This window comes from Homarus americanus, unplaced genomic scaffold (assembly GCF_018991925.1).
Source record: "Homarus americanus isolate GMGI-L3 unplaced genomic scaffold, GMGI_Hamer_2.0 scaffold6317, whole genome shotgun sequence".
Taxonomy (NCBI): Eukaryota; Metazoa; Arthropoda; class Malacostraca; order Decapoda; family Nephropidae; genus Homarus; species Homarus americanus.
Genome location: NW_024730668.1, coordinates 19873627 through 19894037, shown reverse-complemented (window position 1 = coordinate 19894037; position 20411 = coordinate 19873627). Strand labels below are relative to the sequence as shown.

General features: G+C 40.3%; 2 protein-coding genes across 14 annotated transcripts in view; both read left to right on the top strand.

The window, feature by feature from the left end:
- Positions 1-8404, top strand: part of LOC121867284 (brain-specific serine protease 4-like) — a 120305-nt gene extending 111901 nt beyond the window's left edge. For all 5 annotated transcript variants that reach the window (XM_042367173.1, XM_042367177.1, XM_042367174.1 and 2 more), the window contains 2 exons: positions 3620-3774; positions 4346-8404. In XM_042367173.1, the coding sequence (XP_042223107.1) occupies positions 3620-3774; positions 4346-4504 (314 nt within the window). In that variant the 3' untranslated portion in view covers positions 4505-8404. The remainder of the gene's footprint in view (positions 1-3619; positions 3775-4345) is intronic.
- A 7813-nt stretch (positions 8405-16217) lies between these two features.
- The window catches only part of LOC121867280 (arginine/serine-rich coiled-coil protein 2-like), a 42116-nt gene continuing 37922 nt past the window's right edge, over positions 16218-20411 (top strand). For 8 of the 9 annotated variants that reach the window (XM_042367164.1, XM_042367162.1, XM_042367163.1 and 5 more), the window contains exon 1: positions 16218-16339. In XM_042367164.1, the coding sequence (XP_042223098.1) occupies positions 16277-16339 (63 nt within the window). In that variant the 5' untranslated portion in view covers positions 16218-16276. The remainder of the gene's footprint in view (positions 16340-20411) is intronic. The other variant, XM_042367167.1, reaches the window with a different exon arrangement.

The following is a 20411-nucleotide window of genomic DNA, read 5'->3' as shown; positions in this document are numbered from 1 at the left end:
TGGAGGATCAGAACAGGTTCTACAGCAGCCAGGGACTCTGAAGAAGTGTGTCAAAGAAATGAAAATTAGCGGACCTACTGTTAGGGGAGAGGAGGAACAACGGGAACGTTTCCAGCGCAGGAACAATGTAATAGTTTTTGGAGTCCCTGAGAGCCAGGCGGAGGGAACTGAGACTAAGATAACACACGATAAGATGCAGTTTAAGAATATTTGTACAGAGGTTCTGAAGATGCCATCAACCCCTCAGGATGTGAGGAGGCCGGGACAAAAGCAGGGGGATAAGCCTTGCCCCCCTCAGGATCACACTAGTGAGTGAGGAGGAAAAATGGGAGGTTATTCGGCAGGCAAAAGACTTAGCAAGGAGCGAGGCATTTCGGAGTGTATTCATTCACCTAGATTGCACAATAATGCAGAGGGAATAGCACAAGAAGCTCCTGCAGGGCTTGAAGAGGGAGGAGTCAAGGAGGAATGAGGATGGGTGTACTGGACATTGGTTATATTCAGGGGGGGGTAGTGGAAGCAAGTGTGCCGACACAGAGGGGCAGCAGCAACCCACCCACCCACCTACCCCCCACCCTGGGGTGGCCAGTTCCCCTACAGGCAGGAGGAGGCCGCGTAAACAAACAATGACATTTCACACCACACCCTGCAAAGTGTACTTTAGTGTTACTACTAAGAGCAGAGACGTTACCGAGAACAAATTCTGGCTTGAATGTCATGTACACTAATACTGACACGTTCCTTGATAAGAGAGAGGAGTTTGAAACACTACTGAAGGTACACCAACCCGATATTGTAGGAGTTGTAGATCTGTTGTACAAGAATAGGAGAATCGACCCAGAGGAATGCGAGTTCAGTATTGCTGGATATGACTCATTTACGAACCTTTCTCATGAAACTTGCAAGAGGGGTGTTGTTATCTATGCTAGGCAAGACCTTAGAGCCCGCCAGGCGAGGGTACAGGGAGAGGATGTTTTTGAAGAGTCCAAGTGGTGTAAAATTAAATTAAAGGGAGGGGGACTTACTTATTGTCGTGTGAATCTACAAATCCTCAAACTGTTGCCCACTAAATCAAAGGAACTTAACCTTAATAGACAATGCAGCAATGCTCAACCCTTGCCACCTCCTTATCATAGGGGACTTTAACTATGGCGACATCGACTGGAGAAATGAATTCACCCCAAATGACTTGAATATCCCTCCTACTCTTTTTGTAGAAACTCTGAGAGATAATTTTCTGTTCCAACATGTTAGAGACCTGACACATTACAGAGGGGAGCAAACATCCAAGCCACTAGACCTCCTCATAACAAACGAGGAGGGTATGGTGGCCAAACTGGAACACCTTGCCCCAGTTGGCACCAGTCACCATATAGTGTTGTCATTCAGATTTAACTGTTACCTAGTTCAAGATAAGGCCAGGCCAAGGTGCAAATATTACAAGGGAAATTACAACGGGATGAGGGAAGAGATGAGGGGTATCCACTGGCCTGACTCATTAAGGCACAAGAACACAGACACTACGCTGAATATCATAACTAGTAACGTGACCTATTTGATCGATAAATTCAAGACGTGGGTTGGGTCAAACGATGAGCAGGACAGGAGGATGTATGCAAGAGCCAGAAACCAAGCAAAGGCAGAATGTAGAAGGCTGAAAAGGAGTTCCAGAGGCTGGTTGCAAGTGAGGTCAAGTCAAACCCAAATGTGTTTTACCGCTATGCAAAGTCAAAATTAAAAACGTGAGTAGGAGTATCAGACCTGAGGCTTGAAGATGGTAGTTATGCAGATTCTGACCGGGATAAAGCTGAGGCATTAAACAGCTTCTTTTCCTCGGTGTTCACAAGAGAGAATGCGATTAACCTTCCTGCATTTGAGGACAAACGGTTCGACACAGCACTGACCCACATTATGTTCACAGAAGAGGGTATTAGATATAAACTGTCAAAGCTAAAGGTCCATAAGAGTCCCGGTCCTGACAAGGTGCATCCCAGAGTGCTAAGGGAGTTGTGCAACGAGCTTGCCGAGCCCCTGAAGATCCTGTTCTGTAAATGCCTGGATGAACAAAAGGTCCCCAGTGATTGGAAAATAGCTCATGTGAGTCCTATCTTCAAGAAGGGCGATTGTCACTCCACGAACAACTATAGACCGGTGAGCCCGACCAGCATAATATGTAAATTACTTGAGAGTATTTTCAGAGATGCTTTGATGGAACATCTACTACGAAACAACCTTGTAAAGGATTGCCAACACGGTTTTATGCCGGGGCGCTCCTGCTTAACACAATTGCTCAAGGTATTGGATATTTGGACCCATATTATGGAACTGGGTGGTAATATCGACAGTATATACCTAGATTTTGCCAAGGCTTTCGACAGTGTACCCCACGAAAGGCTGAAAATCAAACTAGAAGGGTACCGAATTCGGGGAAATGTCCTAGCGTGGATAGAAGACTTTCTACATGACCGCAAGCAGTGTGTGGTGATTAATGGCACGAAATCATCATCTGTACCTGTCACAAGCGGGATACCACAGGGCAGTGTTTTGGGCCCTTTGTTGTTTGTTTGTTTCATAAATGACATGCTTGACATTGTACACTCCTCCATACAAATGTTTGCCGATGACACCAAGTTATTTTGGGAAATCAAGAACCAAGCGGACTGTGAAGAGCTGCAGAAGGATCTCTGTGAGCTCCAAGAATGGTCAAAGAAGTGGCTGCTGAGATTCAATGTCATGAAGTGTAAGAGGATGCACCTGGGGCGTACCAACGGTAAGGAGGCGTATCATATGTCCCAACTGGATGAAGAAACCACTATTTGAGACTGAATGTTAGAAGGACCTAGGTGTGTATGTTGACAATGAGCTGAAGTTCTCGGGCCATTACGAGAAGAAGGTAAATCGGGCAAATAAATTATTGGGTCTTATAAGAAGGTCGTTCAGATAACTGGACTGTCCGTCCCTCGTAACAATCTCCAAGAGTGAAGTGCTTCCCCATCTTGAGTACTGTCACTCTGTCTGGTCCCCGAGATATGCTAGGGACTGTCAGTTGGTTGAAAATGTTCAAAGGAGGGCCACCAGACTGGTGCCTGCACTTCGGCACCTCAACTACCCTGAGAGATTGGAGCGCCTGAACTTGCCCAGCTTATACTACAGACGGGCAAGGGGCGACCTAATTGAGGTGTATATAAGCATCTCAAGGGGCACTACTCAGTTGAGTGTTCTTACTTGGAGCTGGCGGATGCTCGCCCCACGAGGGGTCACAGCTCAAGATTGAAGAAGCCGCAAGTCCAGAAAACTGTGAGGGCAAACTTTTTCGCAGTGAAAGTTGTGAACTTTTGGAACAATCTGCCAGAAAGTGTTGTGATGGTACCGAGTGTAAGTTCTTTCAAGACCAGACTTGACCAACACTGGAGCAGATTCAGGTACATTCAGGAGCCGGTTCATGCCCAGTACCTGCCAACAGTGCGTAACAGAGAGCCAGTACATGACTAGTACTTGCCAACAGTGAGTGACAGAGACGTGACCGATCGCCCATGCGGCTAACGAGCTGATCAGTGGTGAAGAGGATAAAAGTAAAGTAAAACATGTACCGTATTCATCATTATTTTATCTATTTCAGGAAAAACGGGTACCAACATACTGCAGAAGGTGCTGGTGCCAGTGATCAGCAATGATGATTGTTTACGCTGGCACCACCATAAGGGGATTGACGTTAAGCTCCATTTTGAAATGTTCTGTGCAGGACACTCCGAAGGCGAGATGGATGCTTGTCTTGTAAGTTTCTAGAACAGTATTTTCTTATAACTAATAACATTTTGCCACGATTAAGAAGCCTTGTAATTTTTTTACAAATGAAATATTTTTTTTTTATATGCAGTACAAGGTTAAAACCTTTGATTAGTCTTAAGTTTTGTAAGAAACTGTCCCTCACCTGTCATTACTTAACCTGACCCAGGTCTGGTCAGTGTGAATCCAAATACCTACCGGTAGATAAGTTTATGGCTAACTTGTGGCTTCAGTCTCTCTCTGTGGTTGCTGTTTAAAGCTTTCTTGGTACAAAACAGTACAGGTATATTAACACCTCTAAGATAAGAAATATTTCTTTCTTGTCTCCTTGGTAATAAGTACACTACAGTACTGTACTTTGAAGCAATTGAGTGGCATATCCTTATAAAAATCTGTATTACCATTATGAATCTTTTTTTTTATGTGTGTGACTACCTTGTTTTTCCTTGAAGATATAATCATGCCATTCACCAACTCATAGAAAATATAGTTTTTGTAACTCTGATGACTGTAGGCCCTGTTGTTCATACTTAACATCAGCCTCATCATCTGCTTACAGGGTGATTCTGGGGGCCCTCTGGTTATCCACAGAAATGGAAGATGGGTTCTAGCAGGGATTACCTCTGCTGGATTTGGTTGTGCGGTGGACCATCAACCTGGGATTTATCACAAAGTCTCAGTCACCTCAAGTTGGGTAACAGGAAGTGTTAGAACTTGATTGTATTTGTAAAGTTAGGTATATTAGGTAGGAAAATTGAAATTTTTAGTCAATTTGTTTCTAGTGATTAGCTAAGATCCCTGTTATGTTACTGAATTTTTAGTTCCACAAATAATTTTTGTATGTAGAAATTAACTGTGACCTATTAGGTTTTCTGTCTTACTATTTTTTACCAAAATCATTTTAAATGAAGTGCGAAACTAGAATACAGTACTACTTGGATCTTAGCGTTACCAATACCTGTATACAAATAATTTTCTCCATCCTGCTACTAAGTACTGTACAGGCAGACCCCAATTTACGAAGATCTGATTTATGAATTATCTGAAGTCAGTGATTCCCACTGCCCCCACATTTCAGATTCCATGTGATAAATCCAAAATTACACATCTTTCCCTGTTTTTGTAATTTCTTCACAGTATTGGACGATGATGAGGTGCTGACACAGGCATCTCAGGGTTTCTTGTACCAGACCTGGCCAGTTTATAAAGACAGTTAATCTAAACACAACATACAGTACTGTACTGTATTAAGAGTGGTTAACAAATCTAGAAATAAAATACATGTAGCGTTTTAGTTATCATGGCTCACAAGACCACTACAAGACTCTCACTCAAGGGTTTGATCTGATGTCAATAGAAAATAAAAAATAAAATCCAGTGAAATCAAATACAGTATAGTACAGGTATCTCAAAATGCAGTAGACATATACTAGTTGGTGCATTACTACAAAATTATAACCATATGTCTTGGATGAGCCTCACAATCTCAGTGGTGCAGTTCCTCAGTAATGCTCATGTCCTCTGCTGTATGTATTTCACTCATTATGATTATTATTGGCTGATATATAATCATTGTTTATACCCAAAGTTTTTAAGTAAAAATGTTTTGGAGTGTTATAAGACATTTTGGAGGTCTTTTTATTATTATTATTATTTTTTCATATGAAAGTATCTCAATTTTTATAATGGGAGTCTATGGGAAAATGTGTTTCAATTTACAAACAATCGACTTACTGAAGGTTTTCAAGAACAGATCTCTTTTGCAAATTGGGGATTACCTGTACACATGAAAAACAAATTAACCGAATAAAATTGAAATAAGAAACAAGGCATAAACATGAAAGAAATATTAATGGTTGATAAAAATATGTACAGTACTGTACTGTACATAGATTATCTACTACCCATTAATGGAAAGCGTTTCAATTACAGTCGTGTCCTCTTTATGAGGAAGTCATTACCTGAAATACCCATATATTATTTTTTCATTGAAGTTTGGATTGTAAATCTGACAATCAACATTATTCCCTTGAACCTTGTTCCTCTGTCTTTACTGCAGCATAACAGGTGAAGGGTAATAAAAAAAGCTGTTCACCTGATGACCCCAAAGTGGAATTTTTCAGGGCTGAAGTCACCCTGGTAAAAATTTATGAGCTTAAATTTCTTAGATTAAACTTGTCAGGATTTTCTTGAGCTTGAAATAACTTAAATCTCTGGGCAGAAAATGTGTACTCTACATCAGTAGTCAGTGGGCCGTACATGTATTGTTTCTGCTCATGTTGTCTTGGGTGACCTTACATTTTTTCTTTCTCTAGTGTGGTAAAACCTTTTGTTTACTGTAGAGGTCATGACACTAGGATCTCTATGTAGATATTGGTAAACTAATCATCAGAACTCAACATCATGATTACTAAGTAAAATGAAACCCTAAGTTAATTTACTAAGATTTGAAGCTAGTCCTAGCTGTTAAAATAAATTTGTAGACTCTTACCGATGCGTCACAGGGACAAGAATGACTTCTATAAACATAATGTCCTAAATTACAAGTCTTTACAGGGAATCATCCTAAATTACAAGTCTTTACAGGGAATCTTTTTGAAAGTTATTATCAAGAGACTTACTCCATACTTCTTCAAGTATGCCTAACCCACACAAGGGTGGAAATTGGCTGTAAAATAATGATGATGGTGACTTTTCAAAATCAAGATTGCTCGCCTTGTTATTCTGCAAGTAATATTTATGTTGCAACTGTGATAGTGTGTGTTTTTTAACAAATTATCAGTATCAAATGTTTTTTATAATATATATTTCAATCTCTTTATGTATACAAAAGTTTGTAGTGTCCAGTATTCAAATCTTCTTCAAGTATACATGTAAGATACCACTGAAGTTGATTATGTATTTGTTCATATTTATAATTGAACAACTGCACCAAAATCTCTTAACAATGAACAATACAGTACAGAAGGGGATGCTTATATGCAATGCATAAATCTTTTTTTTAATTTATGGTTGTACACAGAAAATTTTCAATGCGACTATCAGTAAGGGATGTGTGTCAGGATCTAAATACACAAAAGTGAACAGAGGTGCATTATCTTTAGTTTTAGACTTGTAGTCTTCTAAAGGAGTATAGTCACTTAACTAATAGAATACCCAGAATCTATATTTTTCTTTATGGAAATTGTATGTAAAATCTTGAAATGAACATAACCTGCAAAATCTGAGGGTGGTAATTGTATTGAGAGTGGAAAATAGCCATAACATATAGATGAAGATATCATTCTGTAGCCATTATGGTGATGAGGTTGATGGGTGAAGTTGTGCTGACATTGGTGGAACTGAGTAAATTTGGTGAAGCGATGTAGTCATGCTAGAAAATTTAACAAGTCCAAGCTGGCTATACACTATAGTGCTTGTAATGCTGTAGTCAGGGCTTTTCCTTTATCCTCTTCACCACTGATCTGCCTGTTTGGAATTAGTGTGGTGACCAGATACACGCATTATGTGCCAGAGAATAAGGGCACTTAGGTGTAATGACACTACTGCAATGCATTTTGGAGTGAAGTGTATATAAATTTGGCAAATACAAGTCACCCTTGTTTATGCCATCTCTGCAATAACCCATTTACATATTCACATTTTGCTATTTACTTCCCAGATTTCACTTGTACTAGGCTAAGGTTCACACATACATAGATTTGCATCAAAATTTTCATATTTCCTGCACGTAATGTATCAGGGGAAACATGTCACTCTCCAGAATGTATCTGGAACTTGTTGTGTGGAGACATTTGTTTTACAGTAGTTGTAGACTTGATTTTGTCCATTAATAATAGCTCTCTTAAAGCATCCTTCAGGTTCTACAAGTAAAGAACATCTTATGAAGAAGATATTGAGTAGTCTTGATAAGGATAAAACAGTTACAGTGCCTGGCAGTGATGGTGTTCAGTTGTTTCAATAAAGATATGCCACATTCTATTCATTCTTCCATATAATTGCTTTCAGATGATGCTAAGCTATTCAGAGAAATTAAGAACCAAATGGACAGGAAGATGTCTATCAATTTCAAGAGTGGACAAAAGAATGGCTGTTAAGATTCAACATTATGAAATGCAAGAGGATGTACCTAGGTCATGCCAGTAGTAAGGAGGTGTATCATATGCCCAATATGATGAAGAAGCATCATTAACTGAAACTAAATGTGAAAAGGACCTGGGTGTTTAAGTTGACAATGATCTGTAGTTCTTGGATCATTGTGAGAAGATGGTGAATCATGCATTTGAACTCTACTGTAGTAGATCGCACACATGCATTGATGGTCCGTCCCTCATAAGGCTCTTCACTGGTATAGTGCTCACCCATTTGGAGTACAGTACAGTACTGACATTCTCTTTGGTTCCTAAGATTTACTTAAGACTGTCAGCCGATTAAGAACATCCAAAAGAAGGCCACTAGACTGGTGCCTGTAATTTAGCACCTCACATAAAGCGATTAGAAAGCCTTCAGCTGCCTAATTTAATACTTGTACAGATGGGCAAGAGGTGATATAATAGAAGTTTATAAACTCCTCAAAGGACATTACTCAGTCAAGTCTTCATATCTAGAGCTTGCAGATGCCCACTGAGTTGTCCACCCTCACCTGCCTGGAGTGAGCTCGTTAAAGACCAGACTTGACCAACACTGGCATATGTCCAGATAAATTCTGGAACCTGTACCTACCCAGTGCTTGTCAACAGTGCATAACAGAAAAATGACCAAAGACTCAAGTGGCTAGACAGTTGATCATTGACAAAAAGGATAGGGTAACATAAGGAAAATATAATTCTAATATGCTTGACTTACCTATCCTCTTCGCTACTGCTCGGTTTGTTAGCAACTTGGGCAGTTGGTCACTTCTCTGTTATGCACTGTTGACAAGTATTGGGTATGTACAGGTTCCAGAGTTTATCTGGACATATGCCAGTGTTGGTCAAATCTGGTCTTTAACGAGCTCATACTTAGTGCCACCACAACATTCTTTGGCAGGTAATTCCAAGAGTTCACAATACCTGTCCTTACTGCAGAGAAATTATCTCTGACCATTTACTGTACCTGTGTCTCCTTTAACATCTAGTGGGGTGGACATCTGCTAGCTCTAGATATGAAGACTTGACTGAGTAATGTTCTTTAAGATGATAATAAATTCCTATTACATCACTTCTTGCCTATCTACTCGGCAGTTGAAGGTATCCTAACCTCTCTTGGTGTGTGAGATGCTAAATTACAGGCACCAGTCTAGTGCTCCTCTTTGGACGTTCTCACCCATCTGACAGTATTTAACACACCTTAGGGATAAAAAAAGAAAGACAGTGTTCCAAGTGGGGAAGCACCACACCCTAATAAGGGACAGACCATCTAGGTACCGGTATATGTACGATATTTGTATAAACCTTGAAAATTTAGTTGCATGATTCACCTTCTCTCAATGATCTGAGAACTTCAGTTCATTGTCAAAATAAATATCCAGGTCCTTTTCACATTTAGCTTCAGTTAATGATGTTTCTCCATCTTGTTGGGACATGTGACATGCCTCTGCTATTGGTAGGACTTACAAGCATCCTCTTGCATTTTGTAATGCTGAATCTCAACAGCCAGTCCTTTCTCCACTCCTGAAATTGACAGAGGTCCATCTGTAATGCTTCACTATTCGTTTGGTTCTTAATATTCATGATTAGCTTAGCTTCATCTGCATAGATTTGTATGGAAGAATGAATAGCATCTGTCATATCATTTATGAAACAAATGAAGAGGAATGGTCCCAACACACTGTCCTGTGGCAATCCACTAATCACGAGTACCTACACATGATGATTTTGTACCATTTATCACCACATACACTTGTGGTCGTCAAGAAAGTCTCCGATCCACGTCAGGATGTTCCCAAAAATTCTGTACCCTTCCAGTTTAATTTTCAGCCTTTCATTAGGTGAGCCATTAAATGCCAAAAGAAAAACTTGATACAGGTGTTAATGTGAGCAGCTAAACATTATATACAGTACTGTAGTTGAAACAGTCACACTGAGATAGTGAATTTAAAAGATAAATTTAAATACAGTATTTCATTTATGTGTATGCAACTAAGATGCAGTGTATCAAAAGAAAAAAATGATATTTCCATGGGAAAATCCATATTTTGAATATTTCTGCAATGTTATTCTGAGATTTCCTCTTACTCAAATTTTTCCCTGAAATAACTTTCCAGGGTCCCATGCTGTTGGTTGATAAGAGGTTATTGTGTACAGTATGCCACGTCTTCTGAAACACTGTTTAAGAGCATATGTAACATGAGGTTCAAATATATATTCATATAAGCTTTTTTGTATACAGATGACCAACTTTTCAATTTTCTACTTCATGCGCATCAAAATGTCAAATATTCACAAATTTGTTTTAGTAATGCTAGATTTTTAAAAAGGTGTTGAAAGATTCCATGCAATTTAGATAAAATTATACAGTTGTTGTCATATTACTTCACCAGAAGCATTTTCTTAATTGAACAACTACAGTATATCAAATTCAGAATGAGTGATTCAACATCTCAAATATTAGTTTAGTGATGTCTTGTATACTGTATTGTATAGTAATTAGAAATCTTCTATTGTATGGTTTGTGCAAACGATTCAGAATATTGTATCTTCTTAAACAATACCTTTTTACATCTTGTCATATTCTAGCAGTTACTTAACAACCACAGAGACCATTTGTATTGATATGTATTTTCATCAATACTCTTTATCATCAAATCCTGCCAGGGATCCATGCCATTCATTTTCCCATTTTTTTACAGAACTTGAAATGTCTTGTAAGTGAAGTTAATCTTTTAATGTATTGATTTTCACGCCATTTTGTTTCATTGTCTTATCTGCACCCTTAATTTTTAAGATTCATACAGCATGTTGAATTTTCACATAACTGCTGTCGCAAGATTGGAATAAACGACTGCCAGGCTTATACAGAAAGGGAGTCAAAATGATATAGATTTTACACAGACGATCTCATTACAAAACTGAATTGTTCTAACACTGAACAGTAAAGTTCATAACAAAGTAACAAAGAAAAGACCAACTGCCTGAATGGCTAGTAAGCTGAAAAGAGGTGAATGATAATATAGTGAATTCCCAGTTAAGGTAAAAGGGGTTTACACTCGGCAAAAAATAGTTCTCAGGCACTCTAAACATCAAACAATTAAATATGACAAAACGAATGAGAAATATGATGCTCTCTTCAGGAAGTTTTATTGCAAATTACGGGACCGTACTTCTTTTCACTTGTAAATACTATAAAGATGACCAACATATATTATTAGGATATATCGAGAGTCATTTTGCGACCAGGTATACCAACCATTCTGAGATGACGCAAGCCACAGTGCTCATTCTGAAATCTGTCGCACCCAGCTATTCAAGAACTTTTTGTGGCGAGTGTACCTAGTAATCTTTAAACAGTCCGGATCGTGTATTCCAATTATAAAATGATGTCATACCTTGGCATAAGAGAATACAGAATAGGGAAATAATAAGTAAACCCTTACTGTCAAATTATTTTCTTTACAGTACTGAACTCTTTTAACTGTACAGGTATATAAGTTAAAAATACGTACCTACATGTTATTTAAATGAAAATTATCCCATCAAAAGGAGAAATTGTCTTCTTCAGAGTAAGTACATGTATTTATTTTGATTTCAAAGGCAATTTTAGGACTACTGTATCTGTAAAGTCACTCAAAAAACTATCTCCTTTGGGGGAGAGGAGGAGGAGGTCAATGAATTTCAAAATGAACACTGCGACTCCTGTTGTCTTGGTAGGGTTGTCAAAATCCTTCATCCATTGCCTCATATTTTTCAACACAATTTTATTCAGATAGTTTTTCAGTGACCGTAACAACACCACTAAAGAATATATATCAGATTTACTCAAGGTTAACAAATATCAATTAGCTACATAAACCTTGTTTTTTGTACTGTATATGTCATGTGTGTGTGTGTGTGAATTTTTTTTTCATAAACATGTACAGTACAGGTACTTTACTCTGAATCTTATGTTAAGTATTCGTACTGTTTTGCATATTTCTTCACTGTGTTTTCCACTTAAATAACTATATGTACTGTACTGTACTGAGATTATCTGCACCATACTTAAGTTTATTCTCTGATTTTTACTCCACTTACCAGATCCTTCTACACATGTATTAGTTACTAGAGCACAATTTTTTTTTTATTCAAATATATACAGTACAGTATATGTAATGTCATTTTATACATTCATATATTTTTTGTATATACTGTAATTCTCAAGCAGTGTTCATGGTCTGGTTTCATTGATTAAATTAGTCAACTCTGTGCTCTAATAAGTTACCTTGTATAGGCAGCTGAAAGAACTTACTCCTCCAGTGTGCTTATGACTTGATCTCCATGAAGTGTATTTAGGTATTGTACTGTGTTAATTATATGCCAAGTACATTGACTACCTAATGTTTATTAATAATGTTGTACTAATACAAATATACTGAGTGACTGTTGTGATATTGAGTCAGTAAAATAATCTTAATTCAGATCTTATTTTAGATTTGTAAAATGACTTATCTGGTGAAATATGATACCTGTACATATAATATTTGAATTCTGGGTTATGATCATAGAGAATGACACACTCTCTCTCTCTCCTCCCTCATCATTATACCAAATGTGTTTTTCAGTGAAATTGTAAAGAGTAATGTTAATGTATTGTAAGTTCTGTAATGTACTGATGTTGAAAATATATCCTAACTTTGCAATCATATTATCAAGAAACTAATGTTATTTCCATATTGCTTGGAATGAATAAGGATGTGATGTTGTACAGTGTATGTGTAACCAATGTTGGACTTTTTTAAAACCAATATTCTTTAATCCTCAAGTTTGCTCGACCAAACATGTACATAATATTTATTTTTGTAAAATTTAGATCAAACAATAATTCTAATGTGATTGTTTCCTTTATCCAATTAATATTTCATTAAAGTTGTTGTGTCTCATCAATACTGTTTTTATGAAGATGCAGTAGATGAGAGGTTGAAATAGATACCCGGTACATCTCCCTATAAATATTGCAGCAGGTGTCTGATGGCTGCCCTAATTGGAGGCTGTTATTATTATGAATATCTGTGCTTCTGGAACTAAGGACCTTAATTTTAAGGGCCAAAATTTCTGGCACCCCCCTCCCCAGGTCCTGATGAGTTATCTCATTTCCTGCAGTGAATTCTGAGAAGGAATGAACGAAAAAAGTATCATTGGGATGCCATTGCTGGCCCAAACAAGCTCTGGGAGATTACAATGCCAGGGAGATGAAAAACAGCCTTGACCATGGGCACGGTACTGTACTGGTTCAGCTACAGTGCTAATCCTTGGCTGCCCATCCCATTCTTACTCCTCATTCAGTAGTCGATGTAGAATGTTCTCCAGCCATCCTTTATTTCCGCATTATGTACAACACATTACCATGGTCAATTTTCACCCACTACCCACCATTATCTTCATTGTTTCCACCCACCATCTGCCTGTTTATTCTGAATACTTCGCTTCTAGTGTCTGCAATGTTCAGCATATCCACGAATACATCCTGTTCATGCGTCTTAGCCTTGTAAACTTCTCTTCTGGCCCTGTGCTTGGTCTCAGGTACCCCTCCTTGTCACTAAACATCTTTCAGGCCTTAAAAAATCTTCTTTTTTCCTTCATCACTGTCCACTTCATCGTTCCATCATAATGTTACTGCATGCTTGGCTGGGCCCTCTGTCAATCCACACATCTTTTTACTTATCAGCTACACTCATGCCAGAACATCCTATTTTGGCCCAGTATCTCCATTGACACTACCCCTCACGGCCACACACTGTTGCTCACAGTTTCCATTCTTTTCAACTCGGTATAAAATGCTTCCCTTATGTATTCTATTCTATTAATTTCCACACTCCTCGAAATATACATCTTCCTTTCTCTGTACCTTTTAAGCAATGTGTCACACACAAGCAATCTGTATTGCAGGACACATTCTTTCCCTGCTTTAACCTTTTCTTCATTGACAAGCTTCCTATCTGATTTCCTAGTCAGTCTGGGTTTTTGTGCTACCTGACTTGCAATCAGCCTACTCGTGGACCTATAATAGGTATTGTACCATGCCGGCGTCGAAGCTCGGATGTCACGGCCTTCGATTTATGTTTTTGGGGAAGATATTGAAAATTAAATATCTGACCACCCCATACAATACGGTGAAAATAATACACGACGCAACTGCTGCGAATGAAAGAAGGTAAATCAGGCAAATAAATTATTAGGTCTTATAAGAAGGTCGTTCAGATATCTAAACGGTTCGTCCCTCATAACGATCTTCAAGAGTGAAGTGCTTCCCCATTTGGAGTACTGTCACCCTGTCTGGTCCCCAAGATATGCTAGGGACTGTCAGTTGATTGAAAATATTCAAAGGAGGGCCACCAGACTGGTGCCTGCACTTTGGCACCTCAGCTACCCTGAGAGATTGGAGAACCTGAACTTGCCTAGCTTATACTACAGATGGGCAAGGGGCGACCTAATTGAGGTGTATAAGCATCTCAAAGGGCACTACTCAGTCGGGTGTCCTTACCTGGAGCTGGCGGACGCTCACCCCACAAGGGATCACAGCTTATGGCTGAAGAAGCCGCAGGTCCAGAAAACTGTGAGGGCAAGCTTTTTCGGAGTTGTGAACTCTTGGAACAATCTGCCAGAAAGTGTCATGACGGCACCGAGTGTGAGCTCTTTCAAGACCAGATTTGACCAACACTGGAGCAGGTTCAAGCACATTCAGGAGCCGGTGTATGTCCAGTACTTGTCAATAGTGTCTAACAGAGACGTGACTGATCGCCCAAGCGACTAACGAAATAATCAGTGGTGAAGAGGATAAAAGTAAAAAAAGTAAAAAGTAAAATCCACTAACTAGTTAGGAGCCACTGCCAAGGACTATTTTCGGATCATATGAAGATCCTCCCCCCCAAACCTACTTGGGGGGGAGGATCTTCATATGATCAAGCCCAGTCGCGCTCATCTGAAGATCCACCCCCCTAACCTAACCTAACCTAACCAAACCTAACCTAACCTAACCTAACCTAACCTAACCTAACCAAACCTAACCTCCCCCCAAACCTACTTGGGGGGAGGACCTTCATATGATCTAGCCTGGGGGGGGGGAGGATCTTCAGTTGGATACTTTGGGGGGGAAGATCTTCATATGATCCCTATTTTCAACTTGAAAGTCTTGTACACAAACACTGCTATTTTTCTCGATAAAAGGGCGGAGTTTGAAACATTTTTCAATGCACATCAACCTGGAGGATTGTGAGTTTAATATAGATGGATGACTATATACGAACCTCTCTCACATAACCTGTAAGAAGGGTGCAGTTAATTCATACCAGAGTGGACATTGGAGCTAGCCAGGTAAGGGTGTAGGGGAATATGTTATTGAAGGTTCGAAAAAGTGTAAAATTATGCTGAGGGGAAGAGACTTACTTATTGTTGGATTTATCTATAGATATCGACTGAAGTGATAAGTAATCAATCCCATCATTTTCAAATGACCCGCCTTGTTGATTTTATTGTTTGTATTATCTTCTAACTAATTTTTTTTTTGTTGAATGACTACGCTTTCCTGTACGATGAAAAAATTAACGCAGGTATAAAAAGCGATACCATGTGCATGCCCAGAGATGTGACCGACCACCCATGCGGCTAACGAGGTGATCGGGGTCAAAAAGGATAACAATAAAAATTAACCGTTGCTAAGAACACTAGTGGTTTGTTTAGACCCAGCCAGCGGGTTGCTATGGGCCTATGACGTCATCAATAACCTAACAACTCTAACATTATTAAACAAAACAGGTTCATTATTAAATATTTCTCATAATACTTTCCATTATAATACCCACTCAAGACTAAGAACAGAAATAAATAGATGTGTTAATTTGTTACGGGTATTAACTGTTTTTGTCACATTCCATCTGAAAAATTAATTCAATAAGCTGGGAGGAAATATTCAGTGGGATAGGTGGCCGACTGTAAATAATCCCCTAAGCCATAATTAATGATTTTTGTCACCTCCAATACTTAGTGGTAACAAAAATACATATAATATAATCTAATTAACCTAAAAGATTTTAAATTAAACCAAAAATATCAGTAAATATGATAGACAACATAACAATAATCTTCATAAACTAGACATTCTTACCTTATATCGATATACCATTAATCACTATAAAATTATCAAAGTATCTATGAAATATACAAAAGACAAATACATAGAAGTGAATAAAGGAATAAATAAGGCAGAGAGAGAGAACACCGGCCACCGTTCCCACTGAAAATACACACAAGTAATATTAGCCAAGAGTCAGCCATTTTGGAGCGGTCTGAGATTCGTCTTCCTCCTCAGTACAGTCAAAATGAACGCCTTACAGTCGTATTCAAGTGATGACGAATCAGGGAATGAAGCACCAATGCATAAGGTAAGAAAAGAAAGAATCGTTTTATATTTATCTATTATATAAGTAAGTAAAGACAATGATTTATTTCACGTCTTTTATCACCAACTCCAATGGACATCATGTTAAGTCTTAATATACGGTATTTATTTAAGGTAATTGGTTAATGTTTAAGTTATAACGGATAATAGTAGAGGATACTGGTTTTGTTTATGCTTTTGGTCTTGTTTGGAAATTGGTAACTGTAGCTGTCAGTTTACTTTGGATTCAAGTCACTTTTGCAAACCTTTTTACTTTTCTCACTTAACCAGAATATATTGTGTACAGTAACAGTTTACAACAAAGCCCTGTAAGAAAGAAAGGTAATTATATAGGACTAACCCGTGAGCGATATTGATTGAAAACACACCAGATTTTCATTGTTATGTTATAGTGGACACTTGTAGTTTGTGGAAATATGTTAAAAAATCGATCTTTTTAAAATAAACGCTACTTAACATTTGTGGGTATGAAGAACAGGGTTAGGGTCATCTCGTACCCAAGACAACTCGTACCCATGACAACTCGTACCCATGACAACTTGTAGCCAAGATGAATCGTACCCAAAAAAGTCAACTTGTACCCAACTCACGAGATAAGTCGTACCCAAGATTACTTGCACCCAATTCAAGATATAATCCATACCTATTAATATACAGCATATACCATGCATTTTAACTTTATCTATGATTACAAAAAAAGATTATGTAAATCTTGTAGGAAAGTGCAGTGAAATAGGGAAATGTAATGCAGGCTTTAAAATGGTTGCATCTCATTACACAAGTATGTTATTCCGTCACACAAACATTGCACTACAAGTACATATTTCACACTACTATGTGGTTTAGAATAACTTTATTGCAATTTACAGATTTCAGGCTAATAGATTTGGCAGTTTCAATTTATAAACTGGGCGATGTAAATGTTTAAAATGGTGATAAGCCAACAAAATAGACATGCATAAAAACAGACTGATTTTCCAGCTTTTTGTAAACATGTCAGTTAGTATACAGTATATAATTCGGCGCTCCTTTCTGGTACTTCTTCCGGTATAACGAACTTGTTCTACGGAGTGGCTGACATCGTCAGGAATTTCTTCTTCTGACATGTCAACGTCAAGAATGAAATACAGTAGTAATAAGGATATAAAAGAACGAAGAGTGAGAATATTGGCCAACACATATACAATTAGTTATGTTATTGTATGTTAATGATACTCTGGATAGATCTGTTTACACAGTCATGAAACTCACGGGCATGAAACGCGTTGCGAATATCGAAATTGTGAATAGCGGAGCAATTTCTCTCATAAAAAATAATGTAAATAGGGGGGATATGGGTGGTCACGGCCGTCAGATTTTAACGCTTATTTATTCAATACATATAGAACATAAAATAAATAAAGAAACAGGGACATTATATCAAATAAACATCAATAACAAACACTTTGATTTTATTAGGTATATGTGTTTACAAGTACAGTATACTTTACATGTTTGAGTGTGTTAGTGTTTGACTGTTTGTGTGCGTAGGTGTGTGAGGTAAGTTTTAAACGTAGACTGTTAATTTATCTCTGATGTGCTGTGTTGCTTGCTTGCTGAAGTTGGCATTAGGGGAGAGGGTGAAGGTTTACTGGGTTGAGAGGAGGCTGGGGTCGTCAGCCACCTCACTCTCCTCACTGCCAGGGTCGTCAGCCACCTCACTCTCCTCACTGCCAGGGTTGTCAGCCACCTCACTCCTCACTGCCAGGGTCGTCAGCCACCTCACTCTCTCACTGCCAGGGTCGTCAGCCACCTCACTCTCATCATCACTGCCAGGGTCGTCAGCCACCTCACTCTCATCATCACTGCCAGGGTCATCAGCCACCTCACTCTCATCATCACTGCCAGGGTCGTCAGCCACCTCACTCTCCTCACTGCCAGGGTCGTCAGCCACCTCACTCTCCTCACTGCCAGGGTCGTCAGCCACCACCTCATCATCACTGCCAGGGTCACCAGCCACCCCACCTCATCATCACCGTCAGGTCGTCAGCCACCACTCTCCTCACCGCCAGGGTCGCCAACCACCCCACCTCATCATCACTGCCAGGGTCGTCAGCCACCCCACCTCATCATCACTGCCAGGTCGTCAGCCACCCCACCTCATCATCACTGCCAGGGTCGTCAGCCACCCCACCTCATCATCACTGCCAGGTCGCCAGCCACCCCACCTCATCATCACTGCCAGGGTCGTCAGCCACCTCACCTCATCATCACTGCCAGGGTCGCCAGCCACCACTCTCATCATCACTGCCAGGTCGCCAGCCACCCCACCTCATCACTGCCAGGTCGTCAGCCACCCCACCTCATCATCACTGCCAGGTCGTCAGCCACCCCACTCCATCATCACTGCCAGGTCACAGCCACCACCTCATCATCACTGCCAGCCAGCCAACCACCTCCCTCACGCCAGGTCGCCAGCCACCCCACCTCATCATCACGCCGCCAGGTCGCCAGCCACCCCACTCTCATCATCACTGCCAGGGTCGTGAGCCACCTCACTCCCGTCACTGCCAGGGTCATGAGCCACCTCACTCCCGTCACTGCCAGGGTCATGAGCCACCTCACTCCCGTCACTGCCAGGGTCATGAGCCACCTCACTCTCATCATCACTGCCAGGGTCATGAGCTACCTCCTCTCATCATCACTGCAGGGGTCACCAGGCCACCTCACTCTCATCATCACTGCCAGGGTCATGAGCCACCTCACTCTCATCACATCACTGCCAGGTCATGAGCCACCTCACTCTCATGTCCTGCCAGGGTCTTGAGCCACCTCCTCTCTCATTATCACTGCCAGGGTCGCAGGCCACCTCACTCATTATCCTACCAGGGTCACCAACCACCTCCTCTCATTATCACTACCAGGGTCATCAACCACCTCCTCTCATCATCACTACCGGGGTCTTGAGCCACCTCCTCTCATCATCACTACCAGGGTCACCAGGCCACCTCCTCGATATCACTACCAGGGTCATCCAGCCACCTCACTCTCATCACTGCCAGGGTCATAGGCACCTCTCATCATCACTACCCGGGGTCATGAGCCACCCTCCTCTCATTATCACTACCAGGGTCATGAGCCACCTCCTTTCTCATTATCACTACCAGGGGTCGTCAACCAACTCACTCTCATCATCACTGCCAGGGTCGTCAGCCACCTCACTCTTCTCACTGCCAGGGTCGTCGAACACCTCATTCTCATCATCACTGCCAGGGTCGTCAGCCACCTCACTCTCATCATCACTGCCAGGGTCATCAGCCACCTCACTCTCATCATCACTGCCAGAGTCGTCAGCCACCTCACTCTCATCATCACTGCCAGGGTCGTCAGCCACCTCACTCTCATCATCACTGCCAGGGTCGTCAGCCACCTCACTCTCATTATCACTGCCAGGGTCGTCGAACACCTCATTCTCATCATCACTGCCAGGGTCGTCAGCCACCTCACTCTCATCATCACTGCCAGGGTCATCAGCCACCTCACTCTCATCATCACTGCCAGAGTCGTCAGCCACCTCACTCTCATCATCACTGCCAGGGTCGTCAGCCACCTCACTCTCATCATCACTGCCAGGGTCGTCAGCCACCTCACTCTCATTATCGCTGTCAATTTGCACTGAAGGCTGTTGTTCTCCACTGGTTGAAGGCTGTGGTTCACTTGTTGAAGGCTGTGGTTCACTTGTTGAAGGCTGTGGTTCACTGGTTGAAGGCTGTGGTTCACTTGTTGCTCCCACCACATAAGTGGCATGGGCAATCCCCAATGGAAGGTTCACGGCGTCATCAGCTTTGTGTGAAATATAACATAGTCAAGGATTGCTTCTTGTGTCCTTGTGGCATCAGCTGATCGGCTAGTCTGCCAATACAGTAATTTGGCTCTATGTTTACATTCGTTTCCAGTGAAGTAAATATCAAGAAAGTTGGTCTCTTGAATATTTCTGCATTTTTACATTAAAATTATTGGTCATTCTGAAATTTAGTTAACATATTGATAATATACAGTGCAGAAATTATTATGAA